Below are 19,872 nucleotides of genomic sequence, written 5' to 3' on the forward strand. Positions count from 1 at the left end.
GTGTAACGGATGGTGTTTACATCATACCATACGTGGCGCCTCTGCGAGGTACCCAGGAGCCGGAACCCAGCACACCCGTGCCCACATAGTCCGCACAAGGCGTTAAAAGTACATGCAGTACGAGCCCGTACATGCTTCACTCGATGACAGTCTGATGGCAAGGCATAAACCCTCTTCGCCATTGCCGAAGGCCACATGTCACATGGCAAGCAAGCGCCAGTCCAAGATCCCACACAGTCACCGCCCAGACAAACTTCGCACCGTCTGCCTATCTGTTGTATCAAGCAGCTACATGTTCTAACCCTGCTCTAGTCATGCAACGCCATGCTGGTGTTTACAGCATACCTACGTTGTACAACACACCCAACCCAACCTAGCGCCATGGTGCCACGCTCTCCCACCTCCGCGCCTGGCTGGTCACATGCGACCCGCCCGCTCCATAAACGCACTCCACCACATCACTCAATATGCCGCCTGGCGTCGCAGCCCCACAATCTGAGCAGGACCGACAGCTTAACGCCAGGCTTTTTAGCAGCCCAGGGGAAAGCGGCTGGAAGGGTCGGAGTGCAGGTCCGTGGGGTCCCACTCCAGCACGACGCCGTCGGGGCCGGCCTCCAGCCGCCCCTCCGCGAAACGGCTCTCCGCCTTGACGCGGCGCACGGGGATGGCCACGCAGTACACCGTGCCCAGGCCGGGGTCGTCGCTGATGTTGACCTGCAGTAGTAGCGACGGGCATCACAGGTTGGCAGGCGAGGACCGCACAAGGGAGGAACGAACAGGCCGGTGTGAGGGCCAGGTTGCGGTAGAAGATGCGCTGGTGGGGATACACGAGCGCGAGCATGTGGGAGCGTGCGCTTGCAGTGCACGATAGGTGCGCGCAGACTAGCTGGTCACAGGTGCGGCCGAGTGCGGGGAGGCTCGAGCAGAAGGCAGATGGCTTCAGAGGTTGCAAGCAGGGGGTTGCAACAAGACCACGTCCTTACCTCAATCGCGTCCTCCGACTCGAGCTCCACAAAATCTTGGAGTGCACGCGCAATGGTCCGCTTGAGCTCGCCAAGAGAGTTGGGGCTCATGCCGCAGCGGTCCGCCACCAGAACCATTTTCAATCGCCGCTTGACCTCCTCCTTGGGCGTCACATTGACCTTAGGCTCCTCATCAGGAAAGAAGATTTTAAAGCACAGCTGCAGCTTCGTCACCAGGTCGTTGACCGCGTTGCCGGTCGGCTTCGGGGCCTTTGGCACTGTGCGCGTAGCCTTGGCGATGTTGGCGAGGGGCAGGTCGGTCTCATAGTACGCCGCTTGCCGCTGGACTGGTGTCCTTACTGAATGCGATACCAGAGAAAGCGCTGGTCGGCGAACTGCGGAGGCGGTGGCAGCTGCGTGGCCAGCGCCGAGGACTCGCGACTGGCACCTCAACGCCTCCATGCTCGCAGCTGTCAGTATTTAAGCGCCAAAGAGAGATGGCTAAATGCTTAGCAGCTCAGCCGGTGAGTGTAGGTGGGTGGCTCTGGCCGCAAGTTCAAATGGTTGTATGTCACCTCGAGCCAACTTAGGATTTGCGCTTGCAATGGCTAGTGACAGGACACGTATGGATCACGTTTATGCAACTTAGCGGAGTATATGAGGAGGCTCTCTCGTTGGAGCTGTCGCAGCAGACGCGATCCACCGGGGCAAGGCCAATGCAGAAATTCCCTGCAGAAGTCGCCAACCAAGCTTCAAACCCTTGCAGTAAGAACACTTCAGTATTACACCGGTATCACAAGCTGGGTGCGAACCCGATCTGGCTTGGGATGGCTTCACCCAGTCTGGCTTGGTCACTTTCTACTTTCTCCTGTGTCAGTGCGTACCCCGCAGTTACTTATGCCCCTCACTGATGGTCACAAGCTTTTGCACACGAAACCTAGTCAGCGGCGGCGCACACTGCTTTCGGCTGGGCAAAATGGACAGTGAGTTGCAGGCGAGGGGCCGAGCCTGACCAAGGGTGTGTGCCTCCCCTTGTGTGAGCCTGTGTGGATGTGATGCTTGCACGATACATCTCACACAGGGGTGAAGCCACACTTGAATTTATCAGCTTCAGTGCATCCATGATGCGTGCGGTGTAGAATGCACAGCATGTCTGAGCATACAGGGGGGCGGGTGGAACAGGGTGGAAAGCTCAAGTTCGTACCCCATGCTGAAAGTCACAGAGCTGTAGGAGAGCATTACGCACGTACTATTAGTTTTGTCAGGGGTGGTGTGTTGAGGAAGTTCTGGGCCGCCGAAATTGGGGGTTGGTCGTCATCCCTGGGGATCCGCCGGGTTTCGGGAGCCCATCCTGGCGGATTTAGGGAAGCGCCCCACAAGCAGAAATCGGGGCCGAACGCAGCACTGAGAGGCTCATAAGTGCATTTTATGCCGTAATAAGCACAAACAAAGCGTGGGAGGGACACTTTGCATGACCTGGCGTGGAGATGGGGCGTGGCACATCTCCCCACTGACATGGCGGGGCTCTCAAGCGCTGGTGTGCACGAGCTCATGCTCAACAAGGCTGCCGATGCACCTGTCCACACACCACATGGCAGAGAGTAGAACGGGGGGTGGGTGGGCCGGGTCGAGGGGATTTCCATGGATAGATTCGCGCGTGCAACCGAAGTCTCAGAACAGGACCGCCGATGACACGGCGGGATAGCGCTCATCAAGTACGAAGAGTCGGTTGGCACCACTGATTTGCACAAACCTAACCAAGGTGATATCCGTTTATGGGTGATGAGTCTCTTTTATTTTAGCGCTGGAACGGCAGGGCGTGGCCGCGTGGGGCTGCCTGCGGGGATGGGTGTGTGATGGGACAGGGTTCAGGCAGGTTGGCGCCCATACCCCAAGCAGACAGCAAACATGCGGGGATGGGTTTTGGATGAGCATCGCGGGGATGGCCGTCACAGGAGACACCTGGCGCATGGCTAGGTACAGCTCTCGTGTTGGGCCAGGAATGGCTCAGCATTAAGATTGGCTAACACGCCCCACTTACAGCATTGAGTAAAATGACCCCCCCCCTGTCATGCCTCCGCGTGTACAAGCTCGTCGCTCAGACAGGTGCATTGACTGCGTCAACGTCCGCGGAAAATCCGCGTCAACACTACCGTAGTGATTCTTTGGTCTAGAGGGAGCTGGGCAGGTTAGGGCGGGGGGCGCGGGGGGAAGGGGGGGGGAGCGCCGCAGCGGAAGGGGCGCCAGGAAGGGGGAGTCGTGAGGAACCATGGTTCGCGATGACTCTTTGCTTAAGATATACTTATGCTTGCAGTGATTCTTCAACGTGCCTGTCCTTGCCACCACTGCCAGTGCGTGCTGATCGCGCCAGATTGAGTTCCGAGACCGGGGGCCATTTCCCTTGTCAATAATATGTTAAGAGACATCATTAGGACTGGATGTTGCAACCGTGATTTACAGTTAGGTGTACAAATTGTAGGAAAGCGCATGTCCGGCCCCTGGCACGCAAGAACCGAAGGACGTTTGTATCTTGCGTATTTCATTCTCGTGCCCCAGCTCCACACCTTCACTCTTACATCGGGTTGGAGTTCCTAGATTTTGAAGAAAAAGAACTGCAACCGTGCGACGTGCGAAGCCCTCTTGGCAAAAAAGTTCGCGCATCCGTCGGCATGCACACTTCCGTGCCCAACTCGCCTGCATACTTATTATCTTGCCTACCGCCTCGATTCGGTTTGGGCCGCGCACATGCAGCTCTGGCTTTTACGCGCAGAACGCCATGGCCTGTGAAGCGCGGTGATGCATCAGCGATGGAGCGTATCTCGGCGTCTTGCGGATCTGGAAACAGTGGCAAGCTTGCAAGCTCGGGCGCGCGGCGCAGAGTCCCAGCGCGTCAGACCTCGGGCCATGGCTCGGTTGGACCCCTGAGCTCGGCCTCAGGCCGGCATCAATCTCACGCGCCAAGCTACACAGCACCGCAAGTGCAATGGGCTGGCTCAGAGGATCGCGCAGGCTGGGGCAGCCGTTCGTTGCCGCATGGCGACGCGCCGCAGCGGCACATTGCGCGTGCTGCAGCGGCTGGGCACAGCCACAATGGACACGAACACAAACATGACCATCACCATCAGCATGGTCATGCAGCACCGGCCGTTCATGCGCACGGTCCAGGGAGTCACGAGGATGAGCATGAGCACGGGCGCGGACATTCCCACGCGCATCGAGGCCACGACCACAGCCACCACGACCACCATGGCCACGGCCACGACCATTACCCAGACAACTGGGCCACACGCGCCATGCGGGCAGTGGGGCTGGTGCAGCTAGCATCACGCATCGAGCACTCGGGGCGAATGGCGGGTGAGTGGGGTCGGAGGTGGGAGATCCGGGCTGGTTTGCGCGGCGACGGGTTGTTCCCCCGAACCCCCACCCTGCGGAAGGGCTTCTGGACTCGACGACTCAAACATCCATACAGCTATGCAGCCTCCACGGCAACGGGCGCTCAGTAACATGCGCCGTACCACACCTAACCCACCCCCTCCTCGTCTTCCTCCCCCCCCAGTGGCCTCCATCCTGTTCTTCACGGCCAGCCTGGTGCTAGGGCTGGCCCCGCTAGCGGCGCTGCTGGGCGAGCGGGCGGCGGGCGGCCTGCAGGCGGCCTGCCTGGCCGGCACCTACTGCTTGTCGGGGCTGCCGCAGGCTGTGTCCAGTGTGGCGCTGGCGGCGGGCGGGGGGCTGGACACGCACGTGCTAATGTCGCTGGCGGTGCTGGCAACTCTGTATCTGGGCATGGTGCAAGAGGTGGGCGCTGGCTGGGGGGATGCGCGGGTTGTGCGGGTTTTCCTGGGGTTGTTGGGTTTTATTGGGCAGGGCGGTGGTGTCAATAGGGGCGGTGAGAGCACTTACCCACGGTCGCTAGTCGGCCCTGGGACAGTCGGGCGCCGAGGCTGCGTTTCCAGGTCGTGATCCAGATGCTCCGTGTATGTTGCTCATGCCATCGTCCGCCTCCTGTTTTGTGTTGCAGGGTGCGCTGCTGCTGCTGCTTTTCCAGATCTCGCACTTTCTGGAGGAGCGGGTGAGCACGTGGGGCTGGCGTGGCGCCACCTGGGCGGCACCACCGGATGTGTGGGCACTGCAGTGTTGGTGCCTGCGCGGATGCTGGCAGCGGCGCACGTATATGCCGTAGACGGCATTGCTGACTGCTCCCCCGCGCTCCCCCCGCAGTTCACGTCTCGCGCCCAGGGCTCCATGGAGCGCCTGTGGGCCGCCATGCCGGAGAGGGCCACGCTAGTGGCACTGGAGCCGGTGCCGGCCGGCGCCAGTGCCGCTGCCGGCATCAATGGCAGTAGCACCGGCAGCACTGGCGGCAGCGGCACGGGCAGTAGCAGCGGGGGCCCGGACCTGTCCAGCTGCCGGGAGGTGCTGGCGGACTCGGTGGCTGTGGGGCAGCTGGTGCTGGTGCGCGCGGGCGAGCAGCTGCCGCTGGACGGCGAGGTGGTGTGGGGCGTGGCGTCCGTGTCGCAGGCGCACATTAGCGGGGAGAGCCAGCCGGCGCGTGTGGCGGAGGGGGCGTGGCTGCCGGCGGGCGCGCTGAGTCACGATGGCGCCTTGGTACTGCGTGTGACGGCGCTGGCGGGGGACAGCACACCGGCGCGCATGGCGCGGATGGCGGCGCAAGCGCAGGTGCGGCGTGGCTTGGGCCTGGGACCTGAGACCTGGGGTTGCACTGGTACCACATGTCGTCCTCCAGAGTCCCGAGACTCCTGACTGTGAAACAATGCCATGCCAACCCACCACCCACGCCTGCGCTTCGTGCTTGATCCCTGCGTCCCTGCGCCCTGCACCCCCCCCCCGACCTCCCCAGGCCTCCAAGCCGCAGCTGACGCGGCTGCTGGACCGGGTGGGCGCGCTGTGGAGCCGCGGCGTGGTGGCGGCCACGCTGACGGCGCTGGCGGTGCTGCTGGCGGCGGGCGTGCCGCTGCTGGAGGCGCCCGGCGGCGCGCTATACCGGGCGCTGGGGGTGCTGGTGGCGGGCTCGCCGTGTGCAGTGGTGCTTGTGCCGCTGGCGTACGTGTGCTCCATGGCAGCCGTCACACGCCGGGTGCGTCGGGCGTGCGTCGCGGCCGCCAAGGGCGGGTGGGCGAGTGGGCCGGTGCTGCTGTGTTGCACGTCGGGCTGGGCGGCTCGGCTCGCAGCGGGTCAGGAGCCGCAACCGCCGTGTTGTGTGTGCGTATTAAATATCTTTGCGCGCCTGCCTGCCTGCCTGCCTGCCTCGGCCCACCCTACAGGGGGTGCTGCTCAAGGGCGCCTCGGCCCTGGACGCGCTGGCGGACGTGCGCACCGTGGCGCTGGACAAGACCGGCACCATCACCACAGGCGAGCTGCGGCTCACAGAGGCGCTGCTGCTGCCGGTGCTGCCGCCGGTGCTGCCGGGTGCAGACGGCGAGGCGGCCGCCGCCGCGCCGGCACCTGGGCAGGCCGGCGCTGCTGCTGTCGCCAGCGACGCCACGCGCACGGCTGGCTCCTTGTCCCTGATTCCGTTGATCAAGCAGGCAGCGGACGACGCCGCTGCCGCCGCCGCCTCAGGCGCCGGCGGTGGCCTGTCCGCTGCTTCCAGCCTTAGCACCAGCCTCAGCGCCAGCCTCGAGTCTCCGACGTCGGGCTCGGACCTGGAAGAGGCGCCGCCGCCGCCGCCGCTGGCGGAGGCGGACTGGGCCGAGCTTGCGGCGCGCTGCGCGGCGGCGCTGTCGCGAGCGTCCACACATCCCGTGTCGCGCGCGGTGGTGTCAGCCAGCGGCCGCCTGGCTCGCGGCGTCGCGGTTTCCGGCGTCGAGGTGGTGGCGGGCTCGGGCGTGCGCGGCGTGTGCCGCCTGCGCGGCAGCGCTGGCGCCCCCGCCGCGGAGGCCGCAGCGGCGGCGGCTCCTGCCGCCGCCGCGGCTTGGGCGGCTGCTGGCCGCTCGTTTGCTGTATCATTCGGCTCGGCGGACTTCGCGGTTGCGGCGCTGGGCGGCGAGGGCAGCCTGGCGGCGCGGCGGCTGCGGTGGTTCCTTTCGGGCTCCAGCGGCAGCATGAGCGTGTGCAGCATCGACTCCAGCGGGGCGCCGGCGCCGGCGGATGCCGCGAAGGCCATCAGCGTGCTGGTCATGGCGCCGGTTGTGTCGCCGCGCGGCGGCGGTGGAGGTACCGGTGCAGGCGGCGCTGCGGAGGCGGCGGGGGAGGCGCGCGTGGCGGTGTTTAGCTTCGAGGACGTGGTGCGGCCTGGTGTGGCGGAGGCGGTGGCGGCGCTGCAGGACGGCAGCTGGCGGCGCGGCGGCACGGCGGCGGGCGCGACGCCGGAGGTGGCGGCGGCCAAGCGCGTTGTCATGCTAACAGGTGAGCGGCGGTTTGCACGGGGCCGAGAGTGGGCTACTGCACCGTGTGTGTTCGACTCATGCTAAATTCAGCACACGCTATAGCTTCATACGGTAGCTGAACCTGAGCTTACTGCGCAGGCGACAACCCCACTGTGGCGGCGGCTGTGGCGGCGGGTGTCGGCATCAGCCACTTCCGCTCCGCCATGTTGCCAGCCGACAAACTGGCGTTCGTGCAGGCGGAGCAGGCGCAGAGTGGCGCGGCGGCGGCGGCGGCCGCGGCCAAGGCGGAGGCGAAGGCGGCAGGTGAGGCGCAGCGGCGCCGGATTACGATACTTGGGCAACTTCAACCTTGTGCTGTATACGGTACGCCGCACGCCTTGAACCTGCTCGGGCCCAACGAACCGTGCTGTGTGCATCCAATATCTAGTATATGTCCCCTGCCCATCCTCCCGTGCCCTGCTCCACAGGCCGGAGCCGTGGCAGCCGTAGCGCTGACACAACCGCCAGCACCAAGGCCACCACCACTACCGTCGGCACCACCATTGCCGCCAGCGCCAGCGCCCCTAGCGGCTCGGGCGGACACGTGTTGATGATGGGTGACGGCATCAACGACGCGCCGGCACTGGCGGCGGCGCGCGTGGGCGTGGCGGTGGCGTCCTCGCCTCGCGACCTGGTGGCGGCGGCGAGCGACGTGATCGTGCTCAACGGCCAGGGCGCGGCAGCGCTGCCGTGGCTGCTGCGCTCCGCACACAGCACCCAGGTGCGCGACTGGCGACCGGCGACTGGCACATTGCGCGCTAGCAGCCTCCTGTGCAGCAGCAAGGCACTGCGCGAGGGCAACTGCGCGACGGCTCTGCTTCCACTCAAACGCTGCGGCGTGAAGCAGGCGCGGCTGCAGGTCGCCAATGTTTGCTATCTCGTCACCGCTGCCTGCCTGCCGCTGTCTTCCGTTTGAGCACCCGCACGTTTTCCCGTTTGCCCCCACAGGTGGTGGTACGCCAGAACCTGACGCTGGCGCTGGTAGCCATGGCCGCGGCCACGCTGCCCACCGTGGCGGGGTTCTTCCCGCTGTGGCTGGCTGTGACGCTTCACGAAGGCTCCACGCTTGCTGTAGCACTTAACAGCCTGCGGCTGCTACTGCCCACGGATGACGAACAGCAGCAGCAGCAGGCGGCCAGTGAGGCTGGCAACGGCGGCAGCAGGCGTGGCAGCAGTGGCGGCATGCTCGCTGGCGCTGTGGCGGTGTGGAAGGGGCTGTGTGAGCTCATGTCAGACGCACCGGACGGACACGGCCACAGCCACGGACATAGCCACGGCCACGGCTGCTGCGGCGGGCACTCGCACGACCACGGCCACCGCCATGATCACAGCCACTCGCATGCGCACGACCACGACCACGACCACCACCACCACCACGGCCACGACCACGGTGCGGACAAGGCGATGGGCGTGGATGGCAACGGCAGTGCGGCGCATGTGGAGTGCTGCAGCCAGCACGACCACGACCACGGCCACCACCATGATCACAGCAACCAAGAGCTCCACGACCATACGCATGATCATGATCACGGCCACGAGCACGGGCACGACGACCACAAGCCCGAGCACGGGCCGGACGCGGGCGAGGCCGCAGGCAGAGCCAGCCGCAGCGCCAGCACCGAGCAGGGCTTTGTGCGTGTGGCAGGTCCTCGCGACGTGTCGGCGGGCGCGGCGGTGGCGCACGGCTGCGGCGGCCTGTCCACGGCGCTGTGCTGCGGTGGCCGCGGGTGGCACGGCGGCATACGGCTAGGACCCCTGTCGGGCGCCGGCTGCTGCGGTATGCTTGCTGGTGCCGTTTGCGACGACGGCAGCGGCTGCGGCTTGGGCGGCGCATCGCGCATGCGGCGCCGGCGCGGGCGCGGGCGCCTGCTGGCGGCGGCGGCGGCGGCGGCGGCTGTGAAGCCGCCGCCCGGTGTCATGGCGCTCTGAGTGGGTTGTGTGGCATGAAGGTGTCGCACGTGATCAGGTTGCCTGCACGCCACTCACGCGATTGAGTTGCTCGCTGCGGTAAAGCATTAGGGTGGTGCATTGTTGTGACATGAAACGTGTGTGCGGGATGGAGCGAACCGGTCGGAAGGTGCTAGCCTTTGCGTTTGCCCTTCGTGGCACGAGGTGTTGTTGGCCTGGTGAACCGAAGTACGGCTTCACAAGGCCGGTTGATACATGAAGATCAGAGGACAGTGGCTCGTCTGATACGGTCCAATAGCAGCGCTGCAGGCAGATGATAGGAAGACTCGTCACATGTTTTGTTTATCAAGTTCGCGGGGCGAATGTGTACCATGAGAGATTGAGAGTATATGGCATTAAGCAGAGAGACATGTGGGCCGAACGTGGGTCCTGATAAAGACGGGAGAAGAGGCACAGTGTGTATGCCGGATCGCTGTGCAGGTGGTTGGGGGTCGTAGGGTGCAGCACTGGGTGACTGGCGAATGCTTTGTGCACAGAAATTGGTGGTCAGGGGAGTGGCCCATGAACCCGGGAAGGGACCGCCTGTCATACTCGCTCACTCAGTGACGCTTTGGGCTTTGCAGCACCCTCGCCACCGGATAGGCGCTGCGGGGCATTATCCCCAAATGGCGGGCCACTCGCGGCCCTCGCTGTAAGCGCCGTGTCCTCACTCTCGCCATGTGTTTCCGGATAGCTGCCGCTCTTGCAGTTCTGGCGGCGGGGCTGGCACTGGCAGCTGCGGCGGCGGCGCAGGGGCGCAGGCCACGGCGGCGGCGCAGGGTCTGGCGACTGCGGCGGCGGCGGCGACACAGGGCCTGGCGGCGGCGCAGGGCCTGGGCCCAGCAGTGGCGGCGTGCATGTGCGTAGCAGAGGGGACAGGCAAGGCCATGTGGAGGAGAGCGCAGCGCAGCCCTAGAAGCGGTACCGGCGCGCAGGTTGAGACCTGCCGGTGTCTGGTTTGCGGTCTTTGCTGGCGAGCATAGCGTGGCACGGTGTTTGGTACTTTGGTGTGTTGCCTGCTGGTGCTTGTGCTTGACAGCGGGACGCGGCTGACGCATGGCGGCCGGTGCCTGTACGAACCGACCGTTACTACGTCCGGGAGATGAGGTAGTTTCGAAACCTTCGGCCTCAGGCATTGTTCCAGGTTGGCTTGGCGGCATAGCCCACTTTCACCTTGAGAGGAAGAGCCAACCTTTCATGTGGCAAGCAGGCCATAACTTGACTAGTAGTAGTAGTAGTCCTATAACTACAAGCCTCTAGGGCTCAGCCCCTAGCCTTACGAGCCTCGGCTCGTGAGGGAGCGCACAACATTTTCGTTGGCGGCTTTGGCTTTCGTTACTAACTTTTTGTAGCCTTTTGCGGGCTCTGTGAGGCTTTACGACTTGGTTCCGACTTGGTTTGGATGGCTTCGGCCTTGGGTGGGTGCGTCGCGCCCTTTCGGCATTGCGCGTTCTGTGGCGGCTGGCCGCGTCTGGGTGGCCGGCCGCGCTCGTTCTGCTCTGTGGTCGCTTTTTGGTTTCGTGTGTGCAGGTTACGGGTGGCCCTGGTGGTCGCTCGTGGCCCGGCGCAAGCTTCGATGTTCCGTGGTGCTCCTCGGCGCCTCTCCTCGTGCCGCCTGGCCCGCCGTCGTCTCCACCGGCGGCCTTGCTGGCTCAGCAGATAGTTAGGTTGCGGGTGCCGTTCGTAGCATGGCGGTTCAGGGACCGTTAGGCAGCAGATGACGCTGGTCGGGTAGTCCCGGGTGTCGGGTTGTGAGTGCCTGGGCGGCTGTTGCCCGGGCGCCCGGGCGGCTGGTGCGCCTGTTCGCCTCCGGGCGCGCGCGTGCCTGTTTGTCGGGTCGGTCTAGTTCGCTGGTGGGGCGGGTGGAGGGCGGTGTGCCCGTGGCGAGGTGTTGTGGTGTACTGGTGGTTTGGTCAGTTTCCGGCTCGGTTTCCCTTTGTGGTGCCTCGGCACCGACGTTTCAGGACATGGGCCTCCGGGCCAAGGCATTGCGCGTCTGTGACGCCGTCGAGAAAATGTGTGGTGCTTGCGTTTGATGGGGATGTCGGCAGACCTCTGGCCTGTCGCGCCTTGTTGTGCGTTGGTGCTGCCGCCAAAAGACCTAAACGAGATGAGGGGTGTTACGTGGCGGTGGGGCTTTGGCGGGCTTCGGCTTGGCTTCGACTCATGTGCGTAACACTATGAAGGTCGGCAGCCAACCAGGGGGCGGGTGTTGTTTCTCTGGGTCGCAGATGGCCCTTCGCGGCGTGGGTACGGCGTGCCCCCGCTTGTCGGGTTGTCCCTTCAATTGTAATCCGCATCCATAACATATACGACGCGACATTCACACAGATTATACACAGCTGCACCAGTCACAGGTTGTTGTTGTTGCACACGGGGCTCTCCTCCATATGCGCGCCCGCAACTCGAGTCCTTGTGCAGGATCGTGGCGCCATCTACTCTCCTGCCTAATCATACTGGCATCATCAGGACCCCACCAGGCCTGAGACCCCTTCTCTAACGGCTCCACACGAATGCCGATGCCTCCGTGTTGGGCACCCCGTCACTGTCGCAGCGTTCGCCTCCCAGCAATCAATGTGTCGGGATTCCGCCCCTAGAATAGGAACGCCTACGATCCTCAATCCGGCGCGGCTAACACACATTAGGAGATGTCAGCGCATAGCCGTAACCGCGTATCTACCCGCCACTACCTCGCAACACCTCACACTCACGGAGGTGCAAAGTGTCTGACCTATGACGCGCAAAAATCTCTCATGCACAAAATTAGCGGCAGACGTGGCATCAGCGCTGCCTGGGTCCTGCAGTCCCAGCGTTGTTGGCGATGCGAGCGCCTGTATAGTACCACACAGGTACATACCTATCCCCCAGAGGGTCCAAGCCAAATAGGTAGATGGACACGTGTCAAACGCTACGCTGCGCGCGGGACAGTGCGTGGGCCATTGCTGAAGGGGTGCGCGTCACCTATCAGGACAGGGCCGCTAGCGCGCGCCAGCCACTTCACACCTTCAGTGCGGCCCTTTCCACACGAAGAAAACATCCTTGTAACACAATACCATTCACTCCTCTCACGCAGCCTCACTCCACACAAATGCACCCACACCACTTCAACACACCGCCTCTCTTACAGCTCTTGTGCTGCGCTGTGCCGGCGGGATCAGAGGCCGTTGCGGCCTGGGCTGTTGCCGCCGGGTTTCCGCCCAGCTCCCGCGCCAGCACCCACGGTGATGTCGCCGGTGCCGTTGGTGGTGGCGGCGGGTGAGATCTTCTTTTCAAAGAACTTCTTGGTCTGGTTGAGCAGCTGCTGCTGCCGCGCCGCCGCCTGCTTGAGCTTGGTGTTCTCCTCCTGCGCGCAGCAACACAGGGTCACAAGCGGACCACAGGTCAGGAACCAGCCAGCCAGGTTTCCACCGCACTGCTGACCGCTCTCGCGCAGTCCGTCGAATACCCCCTCTGCCACGCCTGCAGCCCACCCGTCCGCCCGCACTCCACGGGCCGCCATGCCAGCAGCCCCTCCCCCAGCCGTCCGCACCTGCAGCGCCTTGAGCTGGTTGACCAGGTTGTCCACCTGCCGGCTGCCGCCGCGGTTGACGCTGTTGCTGCGCAGGTCGGTGATGAGCGCGTCCCGCGAGCGCAGCTCCCGCTCCAGGAAGGCCACACGCGTCCTGCAGCGCCGCCACACAACACACGACTCAGTCAGCACAACCACCATCACCCACACCTGGCAACTCAGTCACACAAAGCGCACTGGTCCGCGCCTGGCCTACCTCCCCCCCGGCGCACCACACCCGCAATCCACACCCGCACCCAGGCCTCTGTCGCTAGCACGCAGCGGCACTCACTGCAGCGCCTCCGCCTCCGCCTTGGCTGCTAGCGCGCCGTTCTTAGAGGCGTTAAGGTCCTCCAGCAGCCGCAGGTTGGCGGTCTCAAGCTCCCGCACACTGCCCGGCACGCCGGGGCCGCCGGGGCCGCCCACGCTGCCACGTGCGCTGTTGAAGGCCGCCGTGAGCGTGCCCGACAGCGAGCCCGCGGTGCCCACCTCGTCGCCAGGGCCCAGCCGCCGCCCCAGCGCCGCCGCGCGCAGCTGCTCCTGCAACGCCGTCACCTCCTTCTCCAGCTGCGCCGAGCGCTGCCGCTCCGACTCCCACAGCTCCGTCTGCACGTCCAGCTCCTGTGGGAGGGAAGTGGGCGGAAACAGCAAAAGCAGCACGCAGGGCGGCAAGATCAGGCCCAGAAGGGTTGATGTGTGTGTATGTGTGTGTGTGTGTATGTGCAGCACGGTTTGAAAACGGACAACTGGCGTGTACGTGCTCGCCAGATGCATTGGCCAGGCAGCAGCTGACTCCGGCGGCCACTTACATTGCGCGCCTGCAGTATTGCCGTGTTGACGTCCGCCGTCATCGATACGCCTCCTTGCTCTGCGCGGGAGGATGCCGACAATGGGCTGTATGAGTGCGGTGCTACGCCCCGCGACTAGCCCTGCCTGCACCCTCTGCGCCCAACCAGCTTCCCCCCCACAACGCGCACAACATCAACATCCCAAGCACACCATCGCTATAATCATGCCCCCACGCGCCCCAGCCAGCCAGCCAGCCAGCCGCATCCGCGCCGCCGCCCTCACCCGACGTCATGATGGCGAGGCTCTCCGCCTTGTTGAGCAGCTCCAGGGTGGCCTGCGCCTCCGTGGCCAGCTCCAGCTGCAGCTGCCGCAAGCTCTCAAACTCGGCGCGGCTGGCGGCGTCGCGGTCCTGGCGCACTGCCGTCAGCTCGTTGTTCAGGTGCCCGATCTGCAGCAGCGCGCGTGCGGCGGCAAAAGGGATGTTTCCGTCACAGCCCAGGGGCACCGGGTAGCGGCAGGTGTGCGTTGCGTTCTGAATCGTCCGATCACGCACCCGCTGCCAGTAAGGTAACCCGGAAATATCCCCTTGTGTGCGGTAGCGCTTGTACTGCGCGGTAGCGTGTCGACAGCGGCAGACAGCTCGGCCAGGGCCAGCTGCCACCACGTGCAGCACGCAGCCTCGCCTCAGGGAGCAAGCCCATCCCCGCTCGTCCGAGTGGCTAAGGAGCCCGCTCGCCCGTACCTGTGTCCGCATGGTCAGCACCTCCGCCGTGGAGTTCTCCACCTGCCGCTTGGCGTTCCGCATCTCCGCCTCCGCCGCCTCCGCAGCTCGCCGCGCCAGCACCAGCGCCGCCTCCTTGCCGGCTAGCTGCTCCGTAGCGTCCTCAAGCTCCTCACGCAATCGGCTCAGCTCCTGCGCAACCCAAGCAAACGCACAATGTAAGGGCCCTGGCCTGCCGCGCCAATGCCACACATTTTATCTCTCCTCCACTGGCTCCTTCCTCTGCGCCAGCCCCAACAGCGCAAGCATCACAGCACCTAACACGCTGGCACGGTGACGCCCAACACACGTCAGCAGCGCTCCGCCGCTTCCCGCGCTCATGCTCTACCCCATGCCCTTCGCGCTCACCGCCGCCTGCGTCCGCGCCGCCGCCGACTCGCCCTTGGCCGCCGCCAGCTCTCCGCGCAGCTCCGCCAGCTCGCCGTCGGAGCGGCGCAGCGCGTCCTGCAGCTTGCGGATGCTGCTGTCGCTCCCGGAAAGGAATGCAATCTGCGCAGCGGGCACAATAACACGGACACGCGTTCGCGGTTCAATGGTCATAACCTGCCGCCTACACCGCCCCTGAATTCCGCTCCCCGGCCCTCACGAGTGAGGAGTTTTCGCCCGCAAGCCCGACCCCCCAACTCGCGTCCAGCCGGCATGCACACCTGCTCGTTCAGCATCGACACCTGCTCCCGCAGCGCCTCCACGTCCTTAGTCTGTTTGATGACCGCCGCCTGCTCCGCCGCCAGCCGCTCACTCAGCGTCTGCGCCGCCATGCGCTGGCTCGCCTCCGCCGCCTGCGCCTCCGACAGCGCGGACGCCGTCTCCGAGAGCGTCTGCGCCACCACACACATACGCAAGCGACAACTCCGAAGCGTCAGTCCATGGCCGCTGCAGCCGAGCGAGGTTCCGCCCTTGCGCACTCCACACATGGTGAGTTGGGCCCTTCCTCCTAACCCCCGTTTCCCTCACACCGCCGCCTCCCCGTCGCACCTCGGTGTTCGCGCTGAGCTGGTCCTGCAGCCCCGCCACCTGCTCCTGTGCCTCCGCCAGCTTGCGTGCCGCCTCCTCGGCGCGCGCCTCTGCCTCCGCCAGAGCCTCGCCGCGCGCCCGCAGCGTGGCCTCCAGCGTCTCAAAGCGCTCCGCCATCTCCGTGCTGGAAGCCTGGAGGTCCGTCAGCGCGGTCTGCGCGGCGGGATGGCCACGGCGGCATGACGCCACAATGCCAGTGACGCCACACCCAGCCTTGTGCCGCAAACGCCACCCAAGCGGTTCGCCATTTCCCACCATCCGCGCTTGCAAACAGCAACCCAACCCCTCAGCATAGCCGCGATCTTGTACCCGCCACACTACTCCGTCAGCCCGTTGTGTCCATGCAGCCAGGCTCGTACCCCCATCCCATCCCCAACCCCGCGCCAAACGCACCTTGAGCCCGCTCATGACGTCCTCCGCCGCCTCCACCTGCGCCTGCAGCTCCGCCTCACGCTCGTCCGCTCCCTCCAGCCGCGCGGCCACCGCCTCCAGCTCCGCCTCCTTTGCGCTGAAGGCCTCTGCCAGGATTGCCAGGTCCAGTTTGAGCTGCTGCGCCGTCTCCACCTCCACGCGCAGGTCGTTCAGGCTGACGTCCAGCTCGCCAATGGCCATGTCCTGTCGGGTTGATGGTGACTAGGAGGTGAGGGCAACATTCCCCTTCGCATGCGTATCCACTGAGGCCATGAGCACGGCTGCCTGTGCATCATCGCCCTACCGCTTGGCGTGCCAGCGTGCTCCGTCCGCCAGAAACAAAGAGTCCACAAAGTGAGCACCGCCCAGCAAGCTGTTAAGCATCCGCCCTTGCATCCGCTGCCTGACACCCTAACCTAAGCCCGCCCCGCAGATTGCGCCATGAGACTGCTCCTCTGTTGTTCGCATCGCTCCGACTTGCAATGGACGGCTACCGCCCAGCCCGCCCACACCTGCAGCTGGCGGCGGTCCTCCATGTCCCGCATGCTACTCCGCAGAATCTCCACCTCCTGCGCCAGGGAGTCGCGCTCCTGCACCAGCGAGCTGCGGTCGCCCGACGCGCCGTCAAGCTGTGTATAGGGTCGCGCAAAGCGTGAGCGTTAGTCAGTCACATAAACTGCCATGCTGGGCCCCGATCTAAGCGCCCCAAGACCTTCGCATCTACTTGCCCGGACCGCCATCATCAGTCACCATCGGCCCCAACCCTTCCAGCCCGCCCACCTGCCGCCGCAGCGCCACCAGGGCCTGCTCCTTGTCATTCGCCTCCGCCTTCAGCCGCACCGTCAGCGACGACACCAGCTGCTGCAGCTCCTGCTCCGTGCGCAGCCGCGCCTCCAGCTCCTTGCCGCTGGCGTCCAGCTTGGCCTGCAGGTCGGCCAGGTGCAACTCCTGCTCCTTGCACTGGCTGGTCAGGAACTCCACAGCGCTCTGCGCCGCCTGCAGCTGCGCCTCGCGCTCCTCCAGCGTGCCCTGCAGCTGCTCCAGCTCCGTCTGCGCGGGGCGGGGCAAGGCGCGCCCACGAGTTGATGGGTGCCAAGCTGGAAACCGAGCACGGGCGGTATGTTGAGCCTGTCCTATGCTAGCCGCACTAGCATCCGGCAACATGACGCAGACATGCGCACCTGCGCCTGCTTCAGCTCATCCCGTAGATGTTCAGCGCCCGCATCCGCCTTTGTGGGCGTGGCCGTAGCCGGGTTTGGCGTGGGCACCACAGGCTGGGCAAAGCCCTTAGCTGCCCCCTTGGCCGCTGGCACGCCCTGCTTGCGGCCCTTCTTCCCGCCCTTGCTCATGGTTTTCCGCATGTTTTCCACGTCCGCCTCAATGGCCGCCAGCTCCTCCACTTTCTTTCCCAGCGCCTCCTGCGCTTCCTGCAGGTCCAGCGGACAAGAGAGGGCGATGTCAGCCTCAATACCCGCGCACAAAGCCCAGGTAGAAGGTTGACGACCAGCGGGCGGCCGTTGTAGTGAGGCGGGTCACCGCATTGCCGTTTCCACAGCCACTCGAATTAACGACAACATGGCGGTCCTCCTATGCTGGCCACACGTTTTCGCACCTGGGCATCCTTGCGTGCCACCGCCGCTGCGCCCTGCGCCGCCGCTAGCTCCTCCCGTGCCTCCTCCAGGTCCTGCACCAGCTGCTCACGCGTGGCGCCCTCCGCCACCACCTTGGCCGTCAGCTCCGCCACCTGCTTCTCCAGCGAATCCAGCTCCGCCAGCCTCGCCAGCTGCGGCTGTGCCTCTTCTAGCTTCGCCTCAGCATCGCGCAGCCTCTCCACCTGCTGCTGCAGGCTGGCGATGTCGGGCATGGCCCCTAGCTTGGCGGTGGCCTCCTCCAGCTCCTTCGAGGTGGCCTCCAGCTGCTCCTTCACAGCCTCCAGCTGCTTATTCAGTGCCTCCCGCTCCGCGTCCTGAGGGCATGCGATTAAAGATGACATTGATCGGAAGATCGTGCGTATGGCGCGCAAGGACACACACTTGACAACCGGACCACGGCCGCACTACTGGGGCCAGAGCTGACACGACTCTGTGGGATATTCGAGTGGTCTGCAGCCTCGTTGAGTTCAGCTCGCATTAGGTTTTTCAGGGATCCATGTGAGTTCTGAGGCTTCTGACGTGGCGTCTATCAGCGGGGTGCCCCGCGGTCAGCGCATCGGCGCTGGTGGGTTTGGACGGCGCGCAACACCCGAGCTGCTTGACCGGGGTGACCCGACCCGAGCATGCGGCTTTTCACGCAGCTTGCCATCCGTCCTACCTGCTTTTCCTTGTCGCTGCGAATGAGGAGTTCCAGCTCGCCGATTAACTCGTCTTGCTCCTTCATCTGCACGGTCAGCTCGTCGACAATTGCCACCTGCTCGGTAAGAATCTCCACCTTCGCCAGCGCATCACGCAAGTTTTTCTTTGTCGCGGCCAGCTCCTGCGCGTGTGTACACAGCCACCAGGTTGTTTGTCAGAAGCGCCACGTTACCTGGCCGCCCAAATGGATATTGAGTTAACAACGCCATAATAAGCGCATAACAGAGTGTTGCCGCATGAGCGGCATCTGGAGTGGCCAGCCCGGGCAACGGAATTGCATGTTCTTTTGCTTACCAGCGCGTCCGGGTTCGCGCTTCCCGACGAGAACATCTGAAAGCATGGCAAGCAGCAAGTTAAAGGAACGCAGCACCCCGGTCAGCACAATACAGACGAGCTGCGGACGCAGACTCAACACCCCTATTATCCTTTCTGTGCGCGCGCGTTCATACCTGGTTCTCCTTGGCTCCGGCTCCAGCTGCATAAGCGACAGACATGGCGAACCGTCAGGCCCAAGAAAACGTGCAGTAGCCTGTCGCCCTGTGCGCACCTGTCATGCCCCTGCGAGCGCCAGCAGCAAGCTGCGGGCATGGTCCATGGGTGGCAGACGCTGAACGAAGTTTCAACAATGATTGTTGACGTGCAGAAACGAAGGCTGGGCCGGCGAGGCTCCGGCTGTGCCCAGCCGGGGCAAAGCTGGCCCCGCGCAGAAGCATTTTGGACTAGGTATGACTGTTGAACAGAGCTAGCACTATCAGGCCTATGTATATGTGTGCGGTCCAAGCTAAGGAAGAGGACCGGTCTAGACGTCGATTCTGTGTCTCTGTGAACCCTTATTGTATGACTCGCTTGCAACTTGTGCAAGCGCTGCCTGATATACCGAATGGTGGATGCAGGGCCCAAGGTCAAGCGACAGGTTGCATGGGATCCCCCATTCCCGCTCTTTGACCACGCACAAGACTCGCCAAGCCCCGCTTCCCCCGACAGACAGCCAACTTGGCCCCTGGTACATACAATTGCCCGCCAAACTATAAAGTCCCCGGGTGTCACTACCACCCTATACCAGACACAGCCAGACGCCACGCTGCTGTAACACGCGAGCGCCAGAATGCACGCAAGAGCCGGCGGTGCGCACCCCACGTATGCACGTTGACATGCGCCATCACCGTTCTGGTATAACTCCGCTACCGGGCACATCGTTATGCGTATGCACCCGTGCGCTCAAGGGCGCGACTGAATGGCACAGGCAAGCCTTGCCATGCGCCGGTCCTGTCGTTCTTCGTAATTCATACTGACTTTAGTTGCCGTAGCAGATCCCCTGATCCCAACCGCAGCACCGCTGTTGGCGGGGTGCCACATGCCACGCAACATTGCAAGCTGCCCGAACGGATTTGCTACAACTTTACCTGCCCCAACTCCAACATGTAGTGACCGGAGTGGGATCGAGCTCAACGGATAGCTAGTATGCGTGTGGAGGGGTGGATACGGTGTCCTTCAGGTGTAAGCCAGCACCTAGCGGCGGCACAACAGCGGCGGCACATGGGCTCAGCAACCCATCTTCTTCGTGCAGTTGCATAGAGTCCGCACTGGACAGGGGCGCCCACCACGGGGCACCCCTGGCGCAGAAGGCGACCAAGCTTTACACCGAAACATACGCTGCGACTCGAGTCCGCCGGCTTGTCAGATA

General features: G+C 64.3%; 3 protein-coding genes across 3 annotated transcripts; 1 reads left to right on the forward strand and 2 right to left on the reverse strand.

Annotated features, from left to right (window-relative positions):
• Nucleotides 1–4: 4 nt before the first annotated feature.
• Nucleotides 5–1,597, reverse strand: CHLRE_17g720350v5 (uncharacterized protein). The gene is made up of 2 exons (XM_001697143.2): nucleotides 984–1,597; nucleotides 5–714 (listed from the first exon to the last, which is right to left on the reverse strand). The coding sequence occupies exons 1-2, from the start codon at nucleotides 1,422–1,424 to the stop codon at nucleotides 529–531; spliced, it is 627 nt and encodes a 208-aa protein (XP_001697195.1). The 5' UTR covers nucleotides 1,425–1,597; the 3' UTR covers nucleotides 5–528.
• Nucleotides 1,598–3,282: 1,685 nt separating this feature from the next.
• Nucleotides 3,283–11,484, forward strand: CHLRE_17g720400v5 (uncharacterized protein). The gene is made up of 9 exons (XM_001697054.2): nucleotides 3,283–4,316; nucleotides 4,519–4,757; nucleotides 4,981–5,031; nucleotides 5,181–5,639; nucleotides 5,821–6,057; nucleotides 6,245–7,328; nucleotides 7,448–7,612; nucleotides 7,777–8,069; nucleotides 8,297–11,484. The coding sequence occupies exons 1-9, from the start codon at nucleotides 3,770–3,772 to the stop codon at nucleotides 9,275–9,277; spliced, it is 4,056 nt and encodes a 1,351-aa protein (XP_001697106.2). The 5' UTR covers nucleotides 3,283–3,769; the 3' UTR covers nucleotides 9,278–11,484.
• A 106-nt stretch (nucleotides 11,485–11,590) lies between these two features.
• On the reverse strand, nucleotides 11,591–19,066 carry CHLRE_17g720450v5 (uncharacterized protein). The gene is made up of 18 exons (XM_001697144.2): nucleotides 18,736–19,066; nucleotides 18,638–18,663; nucleotides 18,483–18,518; nucleotides 18,148–18,309; nucleotides 17,450–17,803; nucleotides 17,019–17,264; nucleotides 16,618–16,887; nucleotides 16,350–16,466; nucleotides 15,820–16,041; nucleotides 15,388–15,579; nucleotides 15,060–15,230; nucleotides 14,761–14,901; nucleotides 14,374–14,544; nucleotides 13,914–14,079; nucleotides 13,652–13,710; nucleotides 13,135–13,463; nucleotides 12,825–12,957; nucleotides 11,591–12,638 (listed from the first exon to the last, which is right to left on the reverse strand). Exons 1-18 carry the CDS (start codon nucleotides 18,740–18,742, stop codon nucleotides 12,450–12,452), a joined length of 2,991 nt encoding a protein of 996 aa, XP_001697196.2. The 5' UTR covers nucleotides 18,743–19,066; the 3' UTR covers nucleotides 11,591–12,449.
• Between the last annotated feature and the right edge of the window lie 806 nt (nucleotides 19,067–19,872).

The sequence above is a fragment of the Chlamydomonas reinhardtii genome, chromosome 17 (genome assembly GCF_000002595.2).
Source record: "Chlamydomonas reinhardtii strain CC-503 cw92 mt+ chromosome 17, whole genome shotgun sequence".
Lineage (NCBI taxonomy): Eukaryota > Viridiplantae > Chlorophyta > Chlorophyceae > Chlamydomonadales > Chlamydomonadaceae > Chlamydomonas > Chlamydomonas reinhardtii.